This window comes from Myripristis murdjan, chromosome 19 (genome assembly GCF_902150065.1).
Source record: "Myripristis murdjan chromosome 19, fMyrMur1.1, whole genome shotgun sequence".
In the NCBI taxonomy this organism is placed as follows: Eukaryota; Metazoa; Chordata; class Actinopteri; order Holocentriformes; family Holocentridae; genus Myripristis; species Myripristis murdjan.
The window spans coordinates 4618215-4638872 of record NC_043998.1 but is presented as its reverse complement, the minus strand read 5'-3'; the positions used below and the strand labels follow the sequence as shown (position 1 = coordinate 4638872).

The window sequence follows — 20658 nt, the reverse complement described above, 5'->3', positions numbered from 1 at the left end:
ACTTGTTTAAGACCCCACTTAGCTGGGAGTGCACTCTGCTGAACTGCACTGTGATTCTGGTGGCCCAAGGCAGCCAGCTGCAGAATGATGGGGAGAGAGAGAGAGAGAGAGCGAGGGACACAGGGCGAGAAAGAGAGAGAGAGAGACGGGGAGAGAGAGATAGAGACAGACAGGTAGAACCAGGAGAGAGACGGAGAAGAAAAAGGGGGAAGCTCTGAGAGGCCAGTTCCTCTTGGAGCTTCACTATTACTGCCAGAGCCACTTGTTTCAACCTTCCTCCTCTAAGGGCAGCCAAGTGTGTTTACAAGCCACCCGACTGCATCCTAGCATGCTTTCTGCCTCCTTGGATCAGTGTCAGAGCCCCCCTGAGTGCACTGCTCCTGCGGCTTCACCAGGAGAGACAGAGGAGGGGAGAGGGGGAGGCGCAAAGCGAGCCGCTCGGGGAGCTGGCTTTTTGACTGCAGAGAACGAGGACAAACCTCCATTTGAGGTAACGGGCATCATGAAATAAAGGTTCGATTGATTGGCAAATAAATCGATTGATTGAGTCAACCGAGAATTCGTTAATCAAAGTAGCAAATTAATTACCGAATTTTATTTATGACACCAAGGCACAACAGATAGCAACAGCAGTGATTACATATCAGTGCCAGATAATGGCGTTAATAATTGAGCGAAATGTCTTGATAATGAGTTGACTAGGGTTCAAAATGTAATTAAACTTAATGTAATAAATAGATGGATAGTGTAATTACCTGTTGAGACTCACTGCAGTAATTTAAAGCAAAACGTAACAAATGAAAGTAACATCCAGCTAATGTTGTGATATATTATATTACCAGTGTGAAGGTGTTATTACATTACCTTGCACTCGATCGCATTTCCTAGTTTTATACTTTAAACCCCTTTAGAGGGATGTTTTATTACATTTTGACAAATCGGTATCAGTCCATTATCCATTTTCTGTCATAAATCACATTATCAATAGCGAGAAACCTTAGAAAACCCAAATATATATCCAGATTGTCCATCAGCCAAAGACAAATGCGTGTTTTTTGTTTGTCATGAGTGACGCCTAGATCCAGACCGATAAGCGTAGCTGAAGGAGAAGAAGCCTGCTGGTTATTAGCTGTTCAGGTGGTGACCAGCCGACAGAGGCAGCTCTGCGCTGGGTTTTTATTTCAGCTGCATCTGATGCTGCCGGGGCCGCGAGGGGCCAGGGCAGCGGCGCTGCTTTAAGGAGAGTGAGTCAGACGGTAATGGACCTTCTTCTGCTGCTGCCTGCCTGCCTGCCTGCCTGCCTCTAAGATTTACCACCCACCTTATCTATTCACTGCAAAGTCTCTTACATATACAGTGTGCGCACATTTTCACTCTCTTGTTTATCTTTAGTTTCTCTCTCTCTCTTTGTTTCTGTTGCTCTCTGCCCCCCTCCCTCTCCGTCTCTCTCCTTCCCTCTCAGTAGCACACATACACACACAGAACAGGCTCGGTGGTAGCTTATGACTACAGGTTTTTTTTTTTTTTTTTTCGGCTGATGTAAATGTTTTAAAGCCTGGAACATTTCATTGCTCCCAAATATATATATACTGTAGTGGCTGGCAGGGTTGGCTGCCGCCTAAATAACGCCACTGTAATTAATGACACTTAATTAGACGTTCAAGTGTGGTCATCAGTAGATGGAAAGAGCCTATTCACCGGTTTACATGAATTACAATTACTGTGCAAAGCTTACAGTGAGTGCAGGCAGAGGGGGGGGGGCACACAGAGAGTTAGATAACAGTCTAGATTGATGACGCCGCACGGTCGCATTTCCAGCGAAATAATCGCGGTGAGTTTCAGACAATCATGTCGGCTCTTCTCAAGGCCACTGCCGTATTCGCTCCTGCCTTACTCTGATCTGCCTCGTCAAAACATCACATGTCAACAGTTCAGGCTTTCACATGTGCTGAGGACTGAGCATCTTCTATAGGTGGACTGACGTGATGTTCCTCTGCTGCATGTCTGCCAGACATTAGTCATCTGATTATGAAAGCAACACCATTTTTTTTTTTTTTTTTTTATTTTGGGGTTAAATGACATTTTGCAGCCATAGGGGCAGTGTGAATGTATTTCGAGGAGATATAATTCGAGCCGTTTCTGCTACCACGCAGAAACCACAGCGGATTTCTCTTTAAGCCGTCATCATGTTGCTGTGGCGTGTGCCTGCTGGAGCCCTACATGCATCGGTAAGCAGACGCGACTCGAATTTTAACTGTGTGGCTTGGAAAACAAAAAAAATCTGACCAGGCGGCAGAACCAGACAGAGGGAAAAAGAAAAGAGAGGAAAAAAAAAAAAAAAGCAAATCTGGGCACCGACTCTAAGACACGTGAATGCACACACACACACACACACACACACACACACACACACACACTCTCAGGCACAGAAAGGTCCTTTACCTGGCCTAAGATAACCCTGCACCACATTCCCCAGGCCCCTCATAACGAGCAGACGGGCCCCGTAAATGTGCTCCTCCTCCTCCTCCTCCTCCTCCCGTCCCGGCCCCTCTTCTCCGCTCTTCCTCCCCTCCTCTCCACCCCCCTGTTGCCCCTCCTTCACCCCCAACGCCCACCCCCCTGCACCCCTGCTCCCGATGCGTCTCTCCTCTCTACCTCCTCCTCCGCTTCCTCCTCCTCCTCCTCCTCCACCTCCACCTCCTCCCCCTTCTCTTCTTTTCTCCCTTCTCAAGGCTGTTGAGCCAGTGTGAGTCATCCTCACCTGGTGAATAATTAAAACGTCTGAGACTCTCTCTCCGTCTGGCCGAGAGGGGGGGGTGGGGGACGGGAGGGGGGGAGGAGTGATACCTTGCTCAACCTCGCCTGAGGGGGAGTGTTATAGGCAGGATTATGAGCAACTGCCATCCCTTGCAAGCACACATGCACACACACACACACACACACAAACACACAGACAGAGAGACAGACATACTCTCTCTCTGTCTTTCTCTCTCTCTCTCACTCTCACATATCTCCCAGTCCCGGAAACAACTCCCTCAGTCCCTGTTCACAACATGGCTGCCATGTTTTCCAGGAATACCTCTTACAGTGGAGCGGTCGCGGCTCGGCGACTTGACACCGGCTAAAACGGTTTTAATGGTCCCTGCCATTTGCTCGATGGTGCCCGATTGTGCGGTGGCATGTTCAGTCATTCCACCAGGAGGGAAGGGAGCTTTACGGGCATGGATGGCATTCAGTCACCCCAAAGATAATTGGATTAGCACCACTTAAAACAGGGTCTGGCTGCGGGTATTTAGCCCGTATTTCTATGGCCTCGCCGCCTTGTAAATGGCAACATTTGGCGGGGTCGCCTGTTACCGCGGTTACATCAGGTCCACTTTTTTTTTTCAAAGCTTTGCGCCAGTGTGAAGAATCTTTCATCAGTTTTGGAGTTATGGAGAGAATAGGGTCGTTGCTTTCTGTCTCTCTGCGGCTCTCTGACTCTGTGTGTGTGTGTGTGTGTGTGCGTGCTTGTTGTCTATTTGTTGAGCTAGCACTAAAATAATCTAGCCAAGGAATAGGGATGAAATGTCTTCTATTATATTGGCTGCAGCAGGCATTATATTGCACTGTGCTTTGTGTGATAAAATGCAGTGCTGGCCATGTACTCAGTATAAACTGAGAGCAGCTTCTCACCCAGTTATACCAGGTATATCTGTCCTGTGCTTTTTGCTGATTGCACATATTATACTAAGTAAAAATATTCTCAGCATAATCATCCTGTTTTTTTTTTTGTTTTTTTTTTTATGTTCGGCTATTATAATTAGCATTCCTGGAGAAAAAAAAAAATCATGCTTGCAGCAGCACTTTGGACATGTGGTGAAAGAATACATAAAGCATAATATCAACTCATTATGTAGCCGTCCTCTTAATCAGCACACTTAGCTCAAGTGCAGGAGAGAAACAAAGCTCTTATGCAACACACACTCCGTCCCCTCCCCACCCCTCTCCTGACATATTTTGCAATACTGTATCTGCGCACAGCACAGGAATTTCTGCTGACACAAATGGGCTACAAACGCTTTGCCACCCTGTCTTTGCCGGTGTGACGCGTCGCACGTTTCACACGGCGCCGACCCCTGATGTGTTGCAGAGTGCGACCTCGGCCGCCGCATTGGCTCTCGTTTTGACCACAAGCTATTTCCGTCCCGAGATGTAAGCACACTGCGAGATTCAGATCAGATCAGGCCCACGGAAATGTAAAAGGCGGAGGTGAAAATCTCATTTCATAGCGTTTTTCCCCCAGAACCCCAAAGTTGATTTGTCTGGTGCTGGGATTAATTACTTCATGGTAACTTGTGTTGTATATGTACCCTTAGCAGCCTGTCTGACATACTGGAGTTAAGGCTGGAGCCAAGTCTCTATGGTATCCCCGACCGGGGTCAAATTACTACTTGAACTGGATTCAATTACTTTTCTGGGGGTTGATTGATCTCGCCGAGCGCGGTGGAACCATTAGATCGTCCCAAAAGCGCAACCCTTCCCCCAGCCTCACCCTCCATACAGAGGGAGGAATAGGCTCGATGTAATTCAAAGGATTTCAATTAGTAATCGACCCTGGTCTGGCGGTTCTCCATTTTTGTTTGTTTTTTTTGATATCATGATGCGCTGATGCTGTTGCTGCTTCTTCTGTTTCATTGAGCTTCACCTTGCATACTGCACACACTGCTGCCAGTTTCCATTCCTGTCCTCACGGCCTTTCTTCCCTCCCTCTCATCACTCTCTCTCTCTCTCTCTGCCTGTCTTCCTCTCTTGCCCATGTACTCTGTTCGTCCCAGCTTCCGCTAATAACACCCATGCCTGGCAATCCCAGTCACGTAAGTTCCTTTAATTCTCATCCATGGCATCTTGCGGCATGCTCGGCTCGCGGTCGCCTCGCTGCTGGCTGGTCTTTTTGCAAATCAGAGTGCTCCAGTCAAGTGACACAAACACTTGCCCGCTAAGCATTTGGATTATTCACGTACACACGCATCCTAAATCAGGCGTAATTGCCAGATGCTGGTGTAGCATTTAAAGAAATGTCACACCAGATAGAGGAGAGCATGTTTTCGCTCTCGAACCTTTCAGACTGATTGAGAATGAGACCCATGAGGTGACGCCCAGAAGCAGCAGACTGAATTTTTACACTGAATTTATCACACGTCTTCAGAAGTTCATACCAGATTCATTTTACCCTCATTAGGTTTTAATGTTCCACATGTTCTGCTGAAAAGATGCCCAACCTCTGGAGGAATTTAGTTTAATGACTCCCCCTAGTGAGTAAAATCAACAGTCGACACTGGCTGTAAGAAATAATTACTGCTTTGACTTTGTGCATATTTTCTTGTGCTATAAAATCAGTTCAAAATACATTTAATTGGCTATTTTTTGTTGTAAAATACGGACTAAGTGATGCTTTCCATCAAAGTGGAGTTGCGGCTAAAGAAATTTGCTTTAAATCTGAAATCCCCCCCCTGAGGTTTAAAAACAAAAATGAAACTATTACCCTTACATCAATATCCATATAGGTACAGGGAGAGCACTTTCAAATTGCTTTTTGGATGCTGTTATTTTTCACATGAATTCACATGGATTGATTTAATTGCTCGTCTGCTTCAAAAGACACAAACTTCGCCCCGATTTAAAGAAAGAAAAATACCAAATAAAATCCCACATATGTACATTGTATTTCTTATTCTAATTCTCACAGTCAGGGGCGGCGAATTCTTTTACATGCACATAAATGCTGGGTTCAAAATTGCTATCGGCGTTCCTTTTTGCTGACACGCCTATTTTATTAAAAACACATTTGTTGATGATGGATTTTCTGTATGCATTATGAATGCGCTCATGCATGGATATGTGGGTATGTATGTGTTTTTACTGGGCTTAAACGTGTATTTATGTTCACATACATGTCAGTGTAAGGGTTTGTTACTCACTGCAACTCAAATCATTCCAGCTTCCAGATGCAGTAACTACTAATAGGAAAGGGAGGGAGAGGGAGATTCCAGCTACAAAACAGTTACACCTCCATTTGCAGTTAACAAATGCGATAACTAATTCTCTGTTTTCTTGACGTGACAGTACGTTTTGCACCCTATCGGCCTCAAGACATCGCCCTCAAACCTCTGCTGTTTGAGGTGCCCAGCATCACCATGGACTCTGTGTTCACCGGCCGAGACTGGCTCTTCCAGGAGATCGACGCCCAGCTCAACAGCTCCAACGCCAGCACCAACCGCGGCGTGGTGGTGGTGGGCAACATCGGCTTCGGCAAGACCGCCATCATCTCCCGCCTGGTGGCGCTCAGCTGCCACGGCACCCGCATGAGACAGATTGCCTCCGACAGCCCCCAGGCCTCGCCTAAACGTAGGCATCCACACAGAATGCAGTCTAGAGTGTCTTAATTTAGATTTTTGGTTTGAGAGCAACAGCGCATAGGACGGTGACACGGGCAGGAATGGAAATACGTGGCAAGGCTGTCAATGAGCGTGTTGTGTCGTTTCCAGATGGAGAGGGGCTCCCTCTCTCCCAGCCCCAGCCCTCACACGGCACCCTTGGAGGAGGCAGCTGTCCCGGGACCCCTGAGATGAGGCGACGTCAAGAGGAAGCCATGAGGAGGCTGGCGTCCCAGGTACCAGACACACACACACACACACACACACACGCACACACCCACACACTCCTTGACTGAGGTCAACCATTAAATCCTGTTTAGAGAGAAAGAAACATTTAAGATTTCCAAAATTGTGTTATTTTAGGACAAGTATTTTCAGGTATCAAGTATTAAAATAGATGCGTCAGTGTTTGTTTGTTTTTTGACGTGAGGGTGTCAGGCCCCTGTCCTTTGGTAAATTATGTTCTTTTGAAAATGTGTCTATGAAAGATGAACGTCAGCACGGCGCAGGTTGTGTCAGGAAATATGATACAGTTGCGTTCTTTTGAAATTCTACCTCAGAAAGTCATCGCTGCATGCCACCCACAAGCTATCATCGACTCACACAGGAAATGCTGTTAAGGTACTATACTTCAAAACAGGTTCAGATAAGTTTTTTTTTAAAACCTTTTTCGAGCTCTGCAAGTTTTTTTTTTCTTTTTTTTTTGCGGGTTCTTGTGACTTTTGTAAATTATGTTGGAATATTTAACTTCTCTTAACCTGCCTGTGGTGTAAACCTACAGCATGTGACATGTGAAACCGTCACTCTTCCTCTCTCCTCTCTCGCCGCTGTGCCACCTCAGTCCCCCTCCCCTGCTGCTTAGCCATCTGCATCCCCAGTCCCGGCCTGATGCATTATGCAGATGTGTTTAAAAAAGAAAAAACAACTTTGCCAGGGAGCCTTATGAAATATTTATACCTGCAGAAAGCCATTTCCCAGCCAAGCTATTAGATCTTGTTAACTCTGTGCATTAATAATTGAGCTCACTCCCTTTTTCACCCCTTTTGTTTTAAAGCCCTTTATTCCATTGTGACCAAAAATTTGCATTCCATTTCGATTACTTGTTTTTTTTTTTTTTCTCTCGCTCTTTTCATCCCCATATCCTCACTGCCCTCTGAATTTTCAGAAGCGGCGGGAGGTGAGCATCAAACTCTTTCTGATCTCTCAGTCCAGTGCACTCGCCACACCTGGTGCTATTGTCTAATTAGCGCACCCCTCGAAAAAATTCACCTGCCCTCCACTGTTTGCTAGTGGCACTACATCTCCATGACGAGACACTGAATAATTATTTATTTTAGTTTTTTTTGTTTTTTTTTCTTTCTTCAGATAAACAGTTTTGAGGCGTTTGGTTATGAATTATGATGATGGTTTAACGCTTGACTCCTAAGGGCCTCGGTCGTCCTCCACATGGACATGAGCTAACTCCGAATCAGCCGCTCTCAACAGCAGGAAGCAATGAATTATTAATAGCCGAAACCATGCAGCGAAACGAGAAGTATTATGTTTCATTATACCGCAATCATCCACCATGAAGTTGACTCAATCCCAAATGGGTTGTAGCAGGAGTAGGGATTGTAAAAACTGGGTTCTTGCTGACAGACCCCCGAAGAAAGGTGTTATCTTAAAAGTGATGTTGTCTGCCTCCCGTGGCGTCGACATCGCCCCCGGACACTGATGTGCCATCCGTTTTTTGGGGAAGTATTCACTGTTACATCTCCGGATGACCTGACTGACGTTTTCCTACCTCTGCCGTCTCTCTGTCCCCCCCAGGTGGTGGCGTACCACTACTGCCAGGCGGATAACGCTTACACCTGTTTAGTGCCGGAGTTTGTGCACAATGTAGCGGCTCTGCTGTGCCGCTCGCCTCACCTTGTCGCCTACAGGGAGCAGCTGCTGAGGGAGCCACACCTGCAGAGCATACTCAGCCTGCGCTCCTGCGTCCAGGACCCCCTGGCTTCTTTCAGGAGAGGGGTCCTCGAGCCCCTGGATGCACTTTACAAAGGTGATTCCCTGGACATGAACACCCTGCACTGCACTTGCCGAGGTGACATGCCGCCTCTGCTGCTGCTGCTGTAACCCTGATTGGTTGGTTTTTCTACACTGCAGAAACTCAAAATCTTACCAAGATTATTTGTCTTATTTCTAGTCAAAATATCTCATTACACTTAAAATAAGACATGATCACCTCAGAAATAACTTGTTTTTAGACAAATTTTGCCAATGAAACAAGCAAATGTTCACTTGTCCACTTGTGTCACAAGTGAAAATTGTCTAAAAACAAGTTATTTCTGAGATGATCATGTCTTATTTTAAGTGTAATGAGATATTTTGACTAGAAATAAGACATTTTTACTTGAAATAAGACAAATAATCTTGGTAGGGTTTTGAGTTTTTGCAGTGTATTCGTCTCTGTCCCGTGTCGTGAGGTTCTATCAGGCTAGGTGGAACGTGGCGGTAAATCTGCCAGAGGGTTTGACTCCCACTTTGAGTTGTGCGTGCACTCTTGTACTTACTTAAAGGTGCTTGGGCTAAAATCCTCCCTGAATCTGAATATTTTAACATAGCACCAGTTCATGGAGCCACAGGGTGAATTTAATGTAGCATATGCTAGAGCCTGAAATCCACAGTTATCTAAAGCTGTGGATTTCTCCTAATAAGGTTGTACTGTCTGTTCTTTTGGTATCAACCTGACTTTTGGATACTGTTATGATAGATGAATGTCTTGTCATAGCGATAGCAAATTATAATATGTAATAAATAAAAGTTGTGCTCACATTTAAAAAAAACAGCACTTGTGGTAATTTCTGACTGATGTGTCATCCCTGATGCATCGTGACAGGAGATGCCATTAGGCAATGCTGCAATGTCACAACCATTTTTTTTTTTTTAACCCAAAGAAGTTATCTTGCCACCTAATCTTCACATTAACTTAAATCTTAAAATCACAGGGCCTTTCATTCCAAACCTTAATCTTTGAGATAAAAAATAAATGACAAATGAAATTCTCTTTAAAGGTGCGCTATGTGAAATTGCTGAGGGTCGATTGAAATGACTCAATTTTAGACTCAACGGAGGATTGTTGAGATTCAAGTGACAAAAACTTGGTGTAATTGATCAGGATGACAGTGAGAGACAAAAAGGCGCAACCATCAAATTATGTGCTTATTTCAATTTTTTTTTTTTTTTTGTCAGATGAGACTAAACGGTCTGCACTTCAATCGACACTCAGCAGTTTAGCACTGTGCACCTTTAAATAGTGAATATGCTTTATAGTGAACTCTGACTTGGTGACTTGGCCAGAAAATGAAAGCCTTGCATCTGTAGCTCTTTTCGTGTCGATTGGGCCCAGTATCCCCTGAGTGAACAACAAAGGTCATCGCTGTGTCTTTCAGAGAGGAAGATCAGCTCCGAGGAGGACCTCATCATCCTTATCGATGGTCTGAACGAGGCGGAGTTCCACAAGCCGGACTACGGAGACACCATCGTCTCTTTCCTCACCAAAACCATCAATAAGTTCCCTCCGTGGCTCAAGTTGGTGGTGACAGTCAGAACGACATTACAGGTACAGGACAGACTACTCAGACAATAAAGCGATGGGGTCCCACTTAATACACTTGATCCCCTGCTGCTTCATGTTTGACCCGCGCCGAAAAGATTTTATTTTTAATCTGTTTTTAATGCGCTTTCAGCTGGTTATTTTTACATCAACTGGAGGTCACTGTAGCCACCAAATGAAAATCTTTGTTTTGAACTTCTTTTGAATATAACAGTTTTATTTGTACAGCCCAGTATCGCACAAATTTTCCTCAGGGGGCTTTGCAGCAATACAACATCCTCTGTCCTTAGACTCTTGCATCGGATAAGAAACAACTCCCTCTGAAAAAAAAAAAAAAAACTTAAACGGGGAGAAAAAATTTGAAGAAACCTTGGGGAGAGCAACAGAGGAGGGATATGAGTTCTGTATACAGAACACAACATCATAAATGTCTATAGTCTATAGTTGTCTATATTGTACACTGCAAAAAGTCAAAATCTTACCAAGAGTATTTGTCTTATTTCAAATAAAAATGTCTTATTTCTAGTCAAAATATCTCATTACACTTAAAATAAGACATGATCAGCTAAGAAATAACTTGTCTTTAGACAATTTTCACTTGTTTCAAGTGAAAATTTACTTGAAACAAGTTAAAATTTGCTAGAAACAAGAAACATATTCTGCCAAGTGAACAAGCAAATTTTTACTTGTGACACAAGTGAACAAGTAAAAATTTGCTTGTTCCATTGGCAGAATTTGTTTCTTGTTTCAAGCTAATTTTAACTTGTTTCAAGTAAATTTTCACTTGAAACTTATTTTAAGTGTAATGAGATATTTTGACTAGAAATAAGACATTTTGACTTGAAATTGGTAAGATTTGACTTTTTGCAGTGTAGTACATTTTACAGTGTACTTTTTCACTGTATGTGTCATATATTGTGATTGTGGTTCCTCAGGAGATCACCAAGCAGCTGCCGTTCCACCGCATCTCTCTGGACGGCCTGGAGGAGAACGACGCCATCGACCAGGACCTGCAGGGCTACATCCTGCACCGCATCCACAGCAGCCCGGAGATCCAGAACAACATCTCCCTCAACGGCAAGATGGACAACACCACTTTCGGCAAGCTCAGTGCCCACCTCAAGGCCCTGAGCCAGGGCTCTTATCTGTACCTCAAGCTCACCTTTGACCTCATTGAGAAGGGCTACCTGGTCCTCAAAAGCTCCAGTTACAAGGTACAGAGTTATTTTCTGCTTAGCAATGATTTTTTTGGTCATTTCTGCTGTACTTTAGCGCATACTTTGAATCATGACTACATTAGAGGGATATGTGTTTTGCTCCAATAAGGAGATTATATTTCATATAATATAAATAAAGTATATGTCGGCTCTCTGAGGCTCGGTTAGTTCCAGTGTAGAATTTATTATTGGCTGATATGACTTGAGTAAACAACTTTTAGCTCATGTTCAACATGTCTAACACTAGAACAGCTTTTTTACACCCTGAAATGAGATCCATAAACTAACTCCTTCACATACTCTTTTTGTTTTTTCCTTGTGTTTTTTTTATTATTATTTATTTTTATGTAAATATTTTTATTTTGTTTGTTTTGTTTCGGTGGACAATTGGCACCCCCACACCTTTTTGATAAATAATACAATTAAAATGGCCCAATATGAATTTCATAATCAAATACTTTATCCCGTGCCCCTGGATTCATTTAATTTCATGTATTCAGATGTGCTTTGAGCTGCCAGGAACAAAAAAAAAAAAAAACAATTACATAAAAACAAATGCTGTATTTTCACATTCTCCTCCCTAAGGAGGAGCATGTGCCACAGTTGAAGACGTGCAGCAGGAAAACAATCCATAATTCATATACTGTATGAAAAGTGATCCAGATGAAATCAGCATTAATATTCCCGTTGTGTCCCGGCTAAGGTGGTGCCAGTGAACCTGGCAGAGGTGTACCTGCTGCAGTGCAACATGCGCTTCCCCACACAGTCATCCTTCGAGCGGGCGCTTCCCCTGCTCAACGTGGCTGTGGCCTCGCTGCACCCGCTCACTGACGAGCAGATATACCAGGCCATCAACGCTGGTTCACTACAGGTAGTGACACTAACCTTTATGAGACTCTTTAGGATGACTGATGAGACCAGAATCTGTATAGAAATACAGAAGAAAAAAACATCAACACCCTGTAATTCAGGTATTATTAGATATTGAATGTATGTATGTTTGTGGCAGTTTGACATGCAGGGAATCCCATTTTTTATTATTTATGGGAATAAACAAACATGCACTATTTTCCTTTTGTGCTGGGGGTCATTAATTAAACAGTGGTATCAAGCTTGCATCCACAGAGGGTAAATAGCACAGCATTTGAAATGTATTGTTTCATCAGTGAGTATATCCATGTACACAGTGTTATGGATAATCTACTACTCTGCTCTGCTATGGAGACTAAGATATATTTTCTCCCAGTGTGTGCAGGTCCATAAAAAGTCTCGAAATGGCTTAAATTCCATTTTATAAAAATTAGGCCATTGAAAGTCATTAAATAGTCTTAAATTTTAATTATCAAGGTCTTAATTTCAAGGTAAGCATTTTATCTAATTCTGTGCATCTATTTTTGTCAAAATGATTCAAGTTCTCCTGCATATAACATATAATACAATCTGTCTACCACTAAACCTAACACTTTATACTAGCTGGCCACACAAAAATGTGGAAAAATGCCTATTCTACCTTAACGCTGCTCACTTTATACGTCCTTGTCATATTTAGCTGTAGAGAGAAATACAAGGAAGTCTTTGTACTCTCCTGTCCCAGGTGCGATTTGGATTTATTGCTAGATTTAATACAGCAGATTTATTACAGCAGCACCTGCCTATCTAACCTAAAAGAAACCATCAGTACCTAAAACTGACTTTTGCACCAGAGCAAATGTGTTGTACTTACCTTGATGTTTACCTGGTATGCGTATTTGAATATGAAAAAAGAGGATTTTTCTAAATAATAAAAAAAAGTAAATTGTATTAAACATTGTCTTAAAAAGGCATTAAAAAGCATTACATTTAATTCTCTGACAGCCGTACCATAATTGGTGATATAAACTTATCCAGGCTAATGTAAGCAAGAAGTGTGAGCAAAGCATTCAGAGCTCCTCGGGAGAGCTGTTGAGTGTCCCGAATATTGAAGAAATATTATTAGGGTTCATACGGGTGCTGGAAAACTTGGAATACGCTTGAATTTTAATGCAGTATGTTCGAAGTTTGAAAAGCACTGGGATTTTGAATAAAGTGCTTGCAACTGCTTGAAATTGTAAATGCGTTACTTTCGCAGCAAACGGCTGGGTCGGAGACATATTTTGAAACTCGAAACTTTGTTGCTTTTTTCTTTTTAATTGTCTCCCTTGTGTAGAATTCTCTCACTAAACATAATTTTGTTTTTTTTACAGCATAGTAACATCTGATTAAATTTGATGAAGCGGTGAAATAATCTTTTTAAGTAGCTGTAAGCAGCCACAATGTGCTGGAAAAGCTTGAAAATGCTTGAAAAGTGTTTGACGGCGATTTAGGAAAAGGGGTATGAACCCTGTTTGATGTTCAGATAAATAATTGGAGTTTCTCCTGCTGCAGGGCACACTGGACTGGGAGGACTTCCAGCAGCGTGTGGACAACCTGTCAGTCTTCCTGGTTAAGAGGAGAGACGGCACCAGGATGTTTGTCCATCCCTCCTTCAGGGAGTGGTTGATCTGGAGGGAGGAGGGCGAGAAGACCAAGTTCCTCTGCGATCCAAGGTGAGGGAGGGCGGGAGGAGGCGACAAAGGATCGGGGTGGATGGAAACAGTGGAGAGGTTCGTCCTTCATCCTGAGGGTGGTGGTGGCATGTGCAGAGGGAGGGTCTACACTGAAACCAGCATGAAGCCTCTGCTCTAAAGTCACAAAGAGACAACGTTTCAATGTCGTCTTGCTTCCATGATATCGTGCATTTGCAGTTGAAGCAGGCTCTCAGGATGCGATATCATGCCGGGAGGGACTGTTCAAAAAGTGGATAGGCTGAAAGTCGATGCCTTGGGGAAGGTCAGCCGTGTTTTTGGGGATGAACACCCAAAAATGCATCGCCATTCAGTGTTGCTGCTCATGCCACCTTGACAGTTGTGAAATAACAGGTTTCATGATTGTTGGGGGAGGCAGGGATTGTTGATTTTTATGCAGCCCACTGGTAAACCATGGAACATAGTAAAAGTATTGGGATTTTTGTATATAGAAATACAAGAAAATAAAGTGCATTTGCATTTATTGTTAAATATGTGTTTGGTTTGACATTAATTATGGTGTTTAGTAGACCTTGTAGCAGTATATCCTATAACTTATTAGCTCTGCTCTTCATTTGTGTATGATGGACTACAGTCACACATTTGATGCCGGTAATTCTTCATGCATATGCGCTTAATAAATGATGGATTCATTTTTATTTCTGTATTTTGTGGTACAGTTTGATTTTTGAGCAGAGAGAGAGAGAGAGAGAGTTGTGTGTCATCTTGGCAGTCAGCAGATTTTCCCATGCTAATGAAAATCGCGATGATCAAAACCAATCAACATCAAACTGTGCAGCTGACGGCATAATGTGACAGCCCCGGTGACGCAGGTGCAGGCGTGCGAAGATCTCACGTGTTCCCCCTCGCTCTGCGTTCCTCCACAGGAGCGGACACACCCTGCTGGCCTTCTGGTTCTCGCGGCTGGAGAACAAGCTGAACAGGCAACAGACTATTGAGCTGGGCCATCACATCCTCAAAGCACACATCTTCAAGGTATACCACTATTTGTCTTCGCACACGCTTTCACACAGACGCACGCACACACACACACACACTCGCCCCCACACAGCTGTTGTCTGGCTCGGTAGTCATGAATATTCACACTTGATCGCTCTTTCCTAGGGTCTCAGCAAGAAAGTTGGGGTTTCTTCATCTATCTTGCAAGGCCTGTGGATATCCTACAGCACAGAGGGCCTTTCAACTGCACTTTCTTCACTCCGAAACCTCTACACTCCCAACATCAAGGTACAACTTCTGTCTACAGAATTGACGGTACTTCTCAAAACATAGTTTAATAGTCATAAAGTTGAGTTTCTTCCATCTGAAATTTAAAAAAATGAGGTATTGAGTTTCATGCCATGCACTTTTTCCTCTGTGGCTGTGTCTCACCTGTCACTTTGTGGTGTGTGCAGGTGAGCAGGCTGCTGATGCTGGGCGGCGCAAATGTGAACTACCGTACGGAGGTGCTGAACAACGCCCCGGTGCTGTGCGTCCACTCCCACCTGGGCTACATGGACATGGTGGCTCTGCTGCTGGAGTTTGGAGCCTCCGTCGACTCCCCCTCCGAGAGCGGCCTCACACCGCTGGGCTACGCCGCCTCTGGCGGACACATGGCCATCGTTACTGCACTCTGCCGCAGGAAAGCAAAGGTGTGTGCCGGAAATCAAAAGCAGAGAGGGAGAGAGAGAGAGGGAGAGAGAGATAGGGAGAGAGAGAGAGAGAGAGAGAGAGAGAGAGAGAGAGAGAGAGAGAGAGTGAGGGGGAGTGTGGAAACCAAACACAGATGTCTTTGATTCTGGTCAAGTTTACATTGTGGAGTGTGTGAGTTTCTGTGAGCCCTCAGCCCCAGCTGGTTCAAGGCTATAAAATAGTGGCGCAATTAATGGTCATTTTCATTGTTGATTAATCTGTCTGTTGTTGTTGTTGCTGTTTATTAGTGGATTATTCATTTATCTATAAAGTTTGTCTGACACTTTATAGTCTATAAAGTGTTAGACAATGGCAAAATCTCATGGGAAGTCAGCAGAGCCAAAGTAATGTCACCAAATTGCTTCATTAGTCTAACTAGCAGCCAAAAAAGTAAAAAAAAAAAAAAAAAAGTCTTCATTTGTAATGACATGAACAGAGAAAAGGAAGAAAATCCTATTTGATAAATGCCTAAATTGAGTAATTATCAAAATTACAATCAAATTATTTTCTGTCAATCAACTAATCTATTAATCTAATCATTTTAGCACTACTGCAAAATTAATGACATCCACCAGTTTTACTAAGTAAAAGACATTTTTAGCATTTAATTTTTTTAAATGCCCATCATTTCCACTCCCTTATAATGGGTGACTGCTGGTCGCCTCATCTGCTGTTCCCCATGCTAACTTGTGTTCCCGTTCACACGTCTGTCCCGCTGCAAGGTGGACCACCTGGATAAGAACGGCCAGTGTGCCCTGGTGCATGCGGCCCTGAGGGGCCACATGGAGGTGGTGAAGTTCCTCATCCAGTGCGACTGGGGCATGGGGGCGCAGCAGCAGTCGCCGCAGACCCAACAGCAGCCGACCCTCACCAAGAGCCACGCCGTCCAGCAGGCGCTCATCGCTGCAGCCAGCATGGGCTACACAGAGGTAGGAGGGGGGGGCCACTGCTGGATGAAGGGGATGTGAAGTGATTATTGATTATTGACCGCTCAAGTGCAACGTAATTATTGATTTTGGATCCAGCCACCCCTCAATCGAGATGAAAATTAATAGGGCTGTTAATTGATTACCTTGAAGTTCATAAAACACTGATATTGACTACTTTTTGCTTTTGAAGGTTTCTGTATCATGGATTTTTTTTTTTGTTTTGTTTTGTTTTTTTTAATTGAGGTGTTTTCTTTCGGGTTTTGAAGCTGTAAGAAAAAATCCTAGCCATAGTTAGTTTAGCCTTCCAGCATTTTGTGTCATATCATGGTTGTTTTTTTTAAGTCTTACATGCTATTTTAGATTATTTCACCCATTTTAAAACTAGAATAAGTGGCAAACGCAATCTAAAAATCCTACTCATTTTCACCATAAGTGGGAAAAAATAATAATGAGAAATAACTTTAATTGCTCACGGCAGATTCTGTCACTCCATCTCCTCTGACAGTTTTTTACACAACTACCAACATCAAAACGCTCAGCTCACTGCGCTGAAATGTGCTAATATGTGCCTAAGTGATTTACAGCTTTTGAGATATTAAAATTTTACTGCTAATGATTTTCTAACACACACTAATGAATTGAATGCCTAGAGTGGATGATGTCATCGACTGTTGTGGACACACTGAGCGTCCTTACAAGAAGACAGGACACACACACACACATAGATTACTGTTTTAATGTTGTGGCAGTGCAAGCCATGCCATTAAAGCCTATTTGAAACAGAACTGGGAATTTGAGAGGGGATAAAGAGGGACAAAGTGAGATAGAGACAGGGAGAAATGTGTATGTGTGTGTGTGTGTGTGTGTGTGTGTATGTGAGAGAGAGAGAGAGAGAGAGAGTAGAGGGGGGTAAGCTGTGATTGGCAGTTTATCTGACAATATGTGAACTGTCCTTGTGGTAAATCTTACTTGTGCTCCAAGTTGGCTAAAGGCTGTGAGAATTATTTTTAACCACTGTTTGGCTTAGGTCTGGTGGGCAGCACTCTCCCACTTGCTGATGATGAGCAGTGTGGAAGGCCTTTTGCATCAGATCACATCAAATGCACTGCTCTTCATCAGAAGCGAGCGGTATGGTTGGGATGATTTCAGAACTTGTTCACTTTCTCTTCAGGTTTATCCTGGTCTAGTTAGAGTAAACTTTGACGTTAATCCTCGCCATCTGTCACCTTGTTCTTCCATTAGATTGTGTCCTACCTGCTGGACCTGCCGGAGAAAGATGAAGAGGAGGTGGAGCGCGCTCAGATCAATAACTTTGACACCCTGTGGGGAGAGACAGGTGGGGAATGCCTCGCTAGACGTTAACAGTGATTAACCCCCGAATCCAGCGCCGACAGATAAGCACGCCTGCTGCATGGTTGATATATTGATCTCACACTTTGATCTGTGGACGCGTTTGATCTCCTCGCCGTCCATGGCGGCGTTCCAGATTTTTGTGGGGAATTTAAAAATTTCACATTTTAACACACCGCATGCACAAGTGTGTCTCGTCATTTTGATCCCCTGCAACGTAAAATTCAGACGGCTCTTGTTGTCTAAGGAGCACGGAGGAGTTTGGTGAGAGGCTTTCTCAGCGCAGCTCCGTGAGGCAGAGCGCTGCAGTGCGGATATGAGAGATTGTTCTTGTGTGTCTGCTGCCGCTGCTCCTGCTGCTGCTGCTGCGTCAGATGCTGATGGCAGTGCAGTGGTGTCATTGGAGCATAGACAGGGCAGGGCTCGCACGGGGGTGGGAGGGGGAGGGATGGGTGTGCTCCGGGGTGCTTGGAAATGACTAGTCTGATTGCGCTGTGGCAGGGTGTTGAGAAATGTAATGTATCATTGTAACCTAAAGCTACGAAAGCTCATTTCAAGCATTGTTCCCCCCCCTCTGCAGCGTTGAAAAAGCTTTTTCTCGCTGTCAGCTGAAGGAAGCACTTGTACTCACTCGGCCGTATTTCCACTGTTTATACAGGATCTGATGTGTAACAGTTGTTCTGGAAGGTGATTTCTAATCCCACTCTTATTAGATGGGTAAACCAGAAATACATTCTCATTTATAACGGCCAACGGGGATGTATACAGTACATCAGTGTATACAGCTACTCCGAGCAAACTGTGTATAATAGAGAGGCAGCGACTTGGGTCACCCTGACTGGAGTGCAGCCATCCTACTTCAAAGAAATGTATTCATCCTGCTGACATTATTCCAATTATAATCATTAAGTTTGACAAGATGGCTTTTCAGAGGCCTTTCCTCCACACAAAGGCAAATCTCCAGAGTAAAACTGTTTCATAACACACTGCTTCTCCTCTCCTCTCCTCTCCTCGCCTCGCCTCTCTGCATCCAAGCCGGCTAACAGGCCTGCTTCCGCCTGTTTCTAAGTATCGATACCTTTGAGTGTGCTGAGCCTGAGTCTCGTGGCCAGACTACAGTTAGGGTGCATTTCAAAGATGTGGAAAATCCTGGATTATTTCTATCAGACCTAGAGATAGGATAGTAATATTCACAAGTAGTAGTCTTGGTTTCTCTTGGCTTCTCTGAAAAAGTTCAAGTTTAAATAATCACACATTTAGGACAAAAAAAAAATGACAATTTCATATTCGTTTTTAAGACTTTTCTACTTTAATGGCGTTTGCATGGGTTTTACAGCATTGCACAAATCAAGTTAAAGGCCTAGAAATGTTTTATAATACTGTTGTGTGTGTTTGTGTGTGTGTGTGTGTATGTGCAGCCTTGACTGCAGCCTCTGGCCGGGGGAAGCTGGAGGTTTGTCGTCTGCTCCTCGAGCAGGGGGCGGCGGTGGCCCAGCCCAACAGACGCGGCATCGTCCCGCTGTTCAGCGCCGTCCGACAGGGACACTGGCAGGTTAGAGGCCAAACACCTTGATACTCAGGCTTGGCGATACATCTGCATCTTATCAATATCATGATATGAAACTAGATATCATGTGGGACATCAGATATTGCAATATTGTCACAGTAAAGAAATGCAGCTTTCTGAACTCAGTCGACTGTTCCATCATATCCATGTTACTGATGATTGTTTATCAAAAATCTCTTGTGGGTAAAATATCTTATAAAAGCACCAACAGTCATCCCTACAATATTGTCACAATATTAATATCGAAGTATTTGGTCAGAGATATTGTGACATTTGAATTTGTCCATATTGCCCAGCCCTATTTGATATTGTATTCTGCAGATTCTATTTGTCCACTTGTTGCCTTGAATTTAATTTATATCACAAACACTCATCAGTTCAGCACTCGCTCCCACTACAGGACCAAACAGGGCTAGCCAAGCGACATATTTTATGCAATACTTATGTTTTTTACTTCTGTTTCTGTCATTTTGCCTCTTCATAAGCTGACTCTTGCCAAGGCTCAGCTCTGCTGCAAAAAAGAGGCCACTGTGCTCTGGAAACGGATGCCTTTTGATTGGATTTTTGTTTGTTTTTTGATGGGATTAAGGAGATTTTCACTTCCTCACCTCAGACGCGCCAGGCAGTTAACTCAAACACATCCATTTCCTGTTACGTAATGGCACGGGTGGTGTGTATGTGTGTGCGCGCCGTTTCAGATTGTGGACCTCCTCCTGACCCACGGAGCCGATGTCAACCTGGCTGATAAGCAGGGGCGCACTCCTCTAATGATGGCAGCCTCAGAGGGACACCTGGGAACGGTGGAGTTCTTGCTCGCCCAAGGTGAGGCATCCTTGAGTGCCACACCAGAGAGATGAGATTTCAATCGCATGATGGTCACTGCAGCTTTTCTTTCTATTTGTCCTTAGTTAGGAGTTGGGGCCACTCAGAAAATGCTTATCTCCTTATATAAGAAAAAGTAAAATGTTCTTGTCTTGAACTTGATTTGAGTTGTGTACGCAAAAGTTAATATTAGTTACATCCTGTTGTACCAGAATAGCAGACTACATGATTCCTTTGCTGCACTTTGCTGACTAATGTCTGAAAACCAATCCAGGACTGCTTTTTCAGTTGAGCTTGACAGCCCGGATGTCTATCAGGAAAGGTTAACTGGGAAATTGGCTGTCTTCCACGCTGAGAAGTAGCACACTTACAAAACCTCAAAGTTACATACACCGAAATCTCTGCCAACCAAAAGTCAGTCTAATAAGCCTAATATTGGTGGTAACACACTGAATGGAGAGGGTACATGAAGTAACATGAATTCATGC

At 43.8% G+C, this 20658-nt stretch overlaps 1 protein-coding gene across 6 annotated transcripts in view; it reads left to right on the top strand.

Annotated features, from left to right (window-relative positions):
* tanc2b (tetratricopeptide repeat, ankyrin repeat and coiled-coil containing 2b) overlaps positions 1–20658 on the top strand; it is a 144742-nt gene that overhangs the window by 110712 nt on the left and 13372 nt on the right. For 4 of the 6 annotated variants that reach the window (XM_030077182.1, XM_030077188.1, XM_030077186.1 and 1 more), the window contains 15 exons: positions 4818–4856; positions 6106–6387; positions 6528–6652; positions 8226–8457; positions 9848–10017; positions 10947–11225; positions 11932–12099; positions 13632–13792; positions 14698–14806; positions 14936–15058; positions 15226–15462; positions 16225–16431; positions 17674–17767; positions 19200–19333; positions 20047–20170. In XM_030077182.1, the coding sequence (XP_029933042.1) occupies positions 4818–4856; positions 6106–6387; positions 6528–6652; positions 8226–8457; positions 9848–10017; positions 10947–11225; positions 11932–12099; positions 13632–13792; positions 14698–14806; positions 14936–15058; positions 15226–15462; positions 16225–16431; positions 17674–17767; positions 19200–19333; positions 20047–20170 (2484 nt within the window). The remainder of the gene's footprint in view (positions 1–4817; positions 4857–6105; positions 6388–6527; positions 6653–8225; positions 8458–9847; positions 10018–10946; positions 11226–11931; positions 12100–13631; positions 13793–14697; positions 14807–14935; positions 15059–15225; positions 15463–16224; positions 16432–17673; positions 17768–19199; positions 19334–20046; positions 20171–20658) is intronic. The other 2 variants (XM_030077185.1, XM_030077184.1) reach the window with 1 other exon arrangement.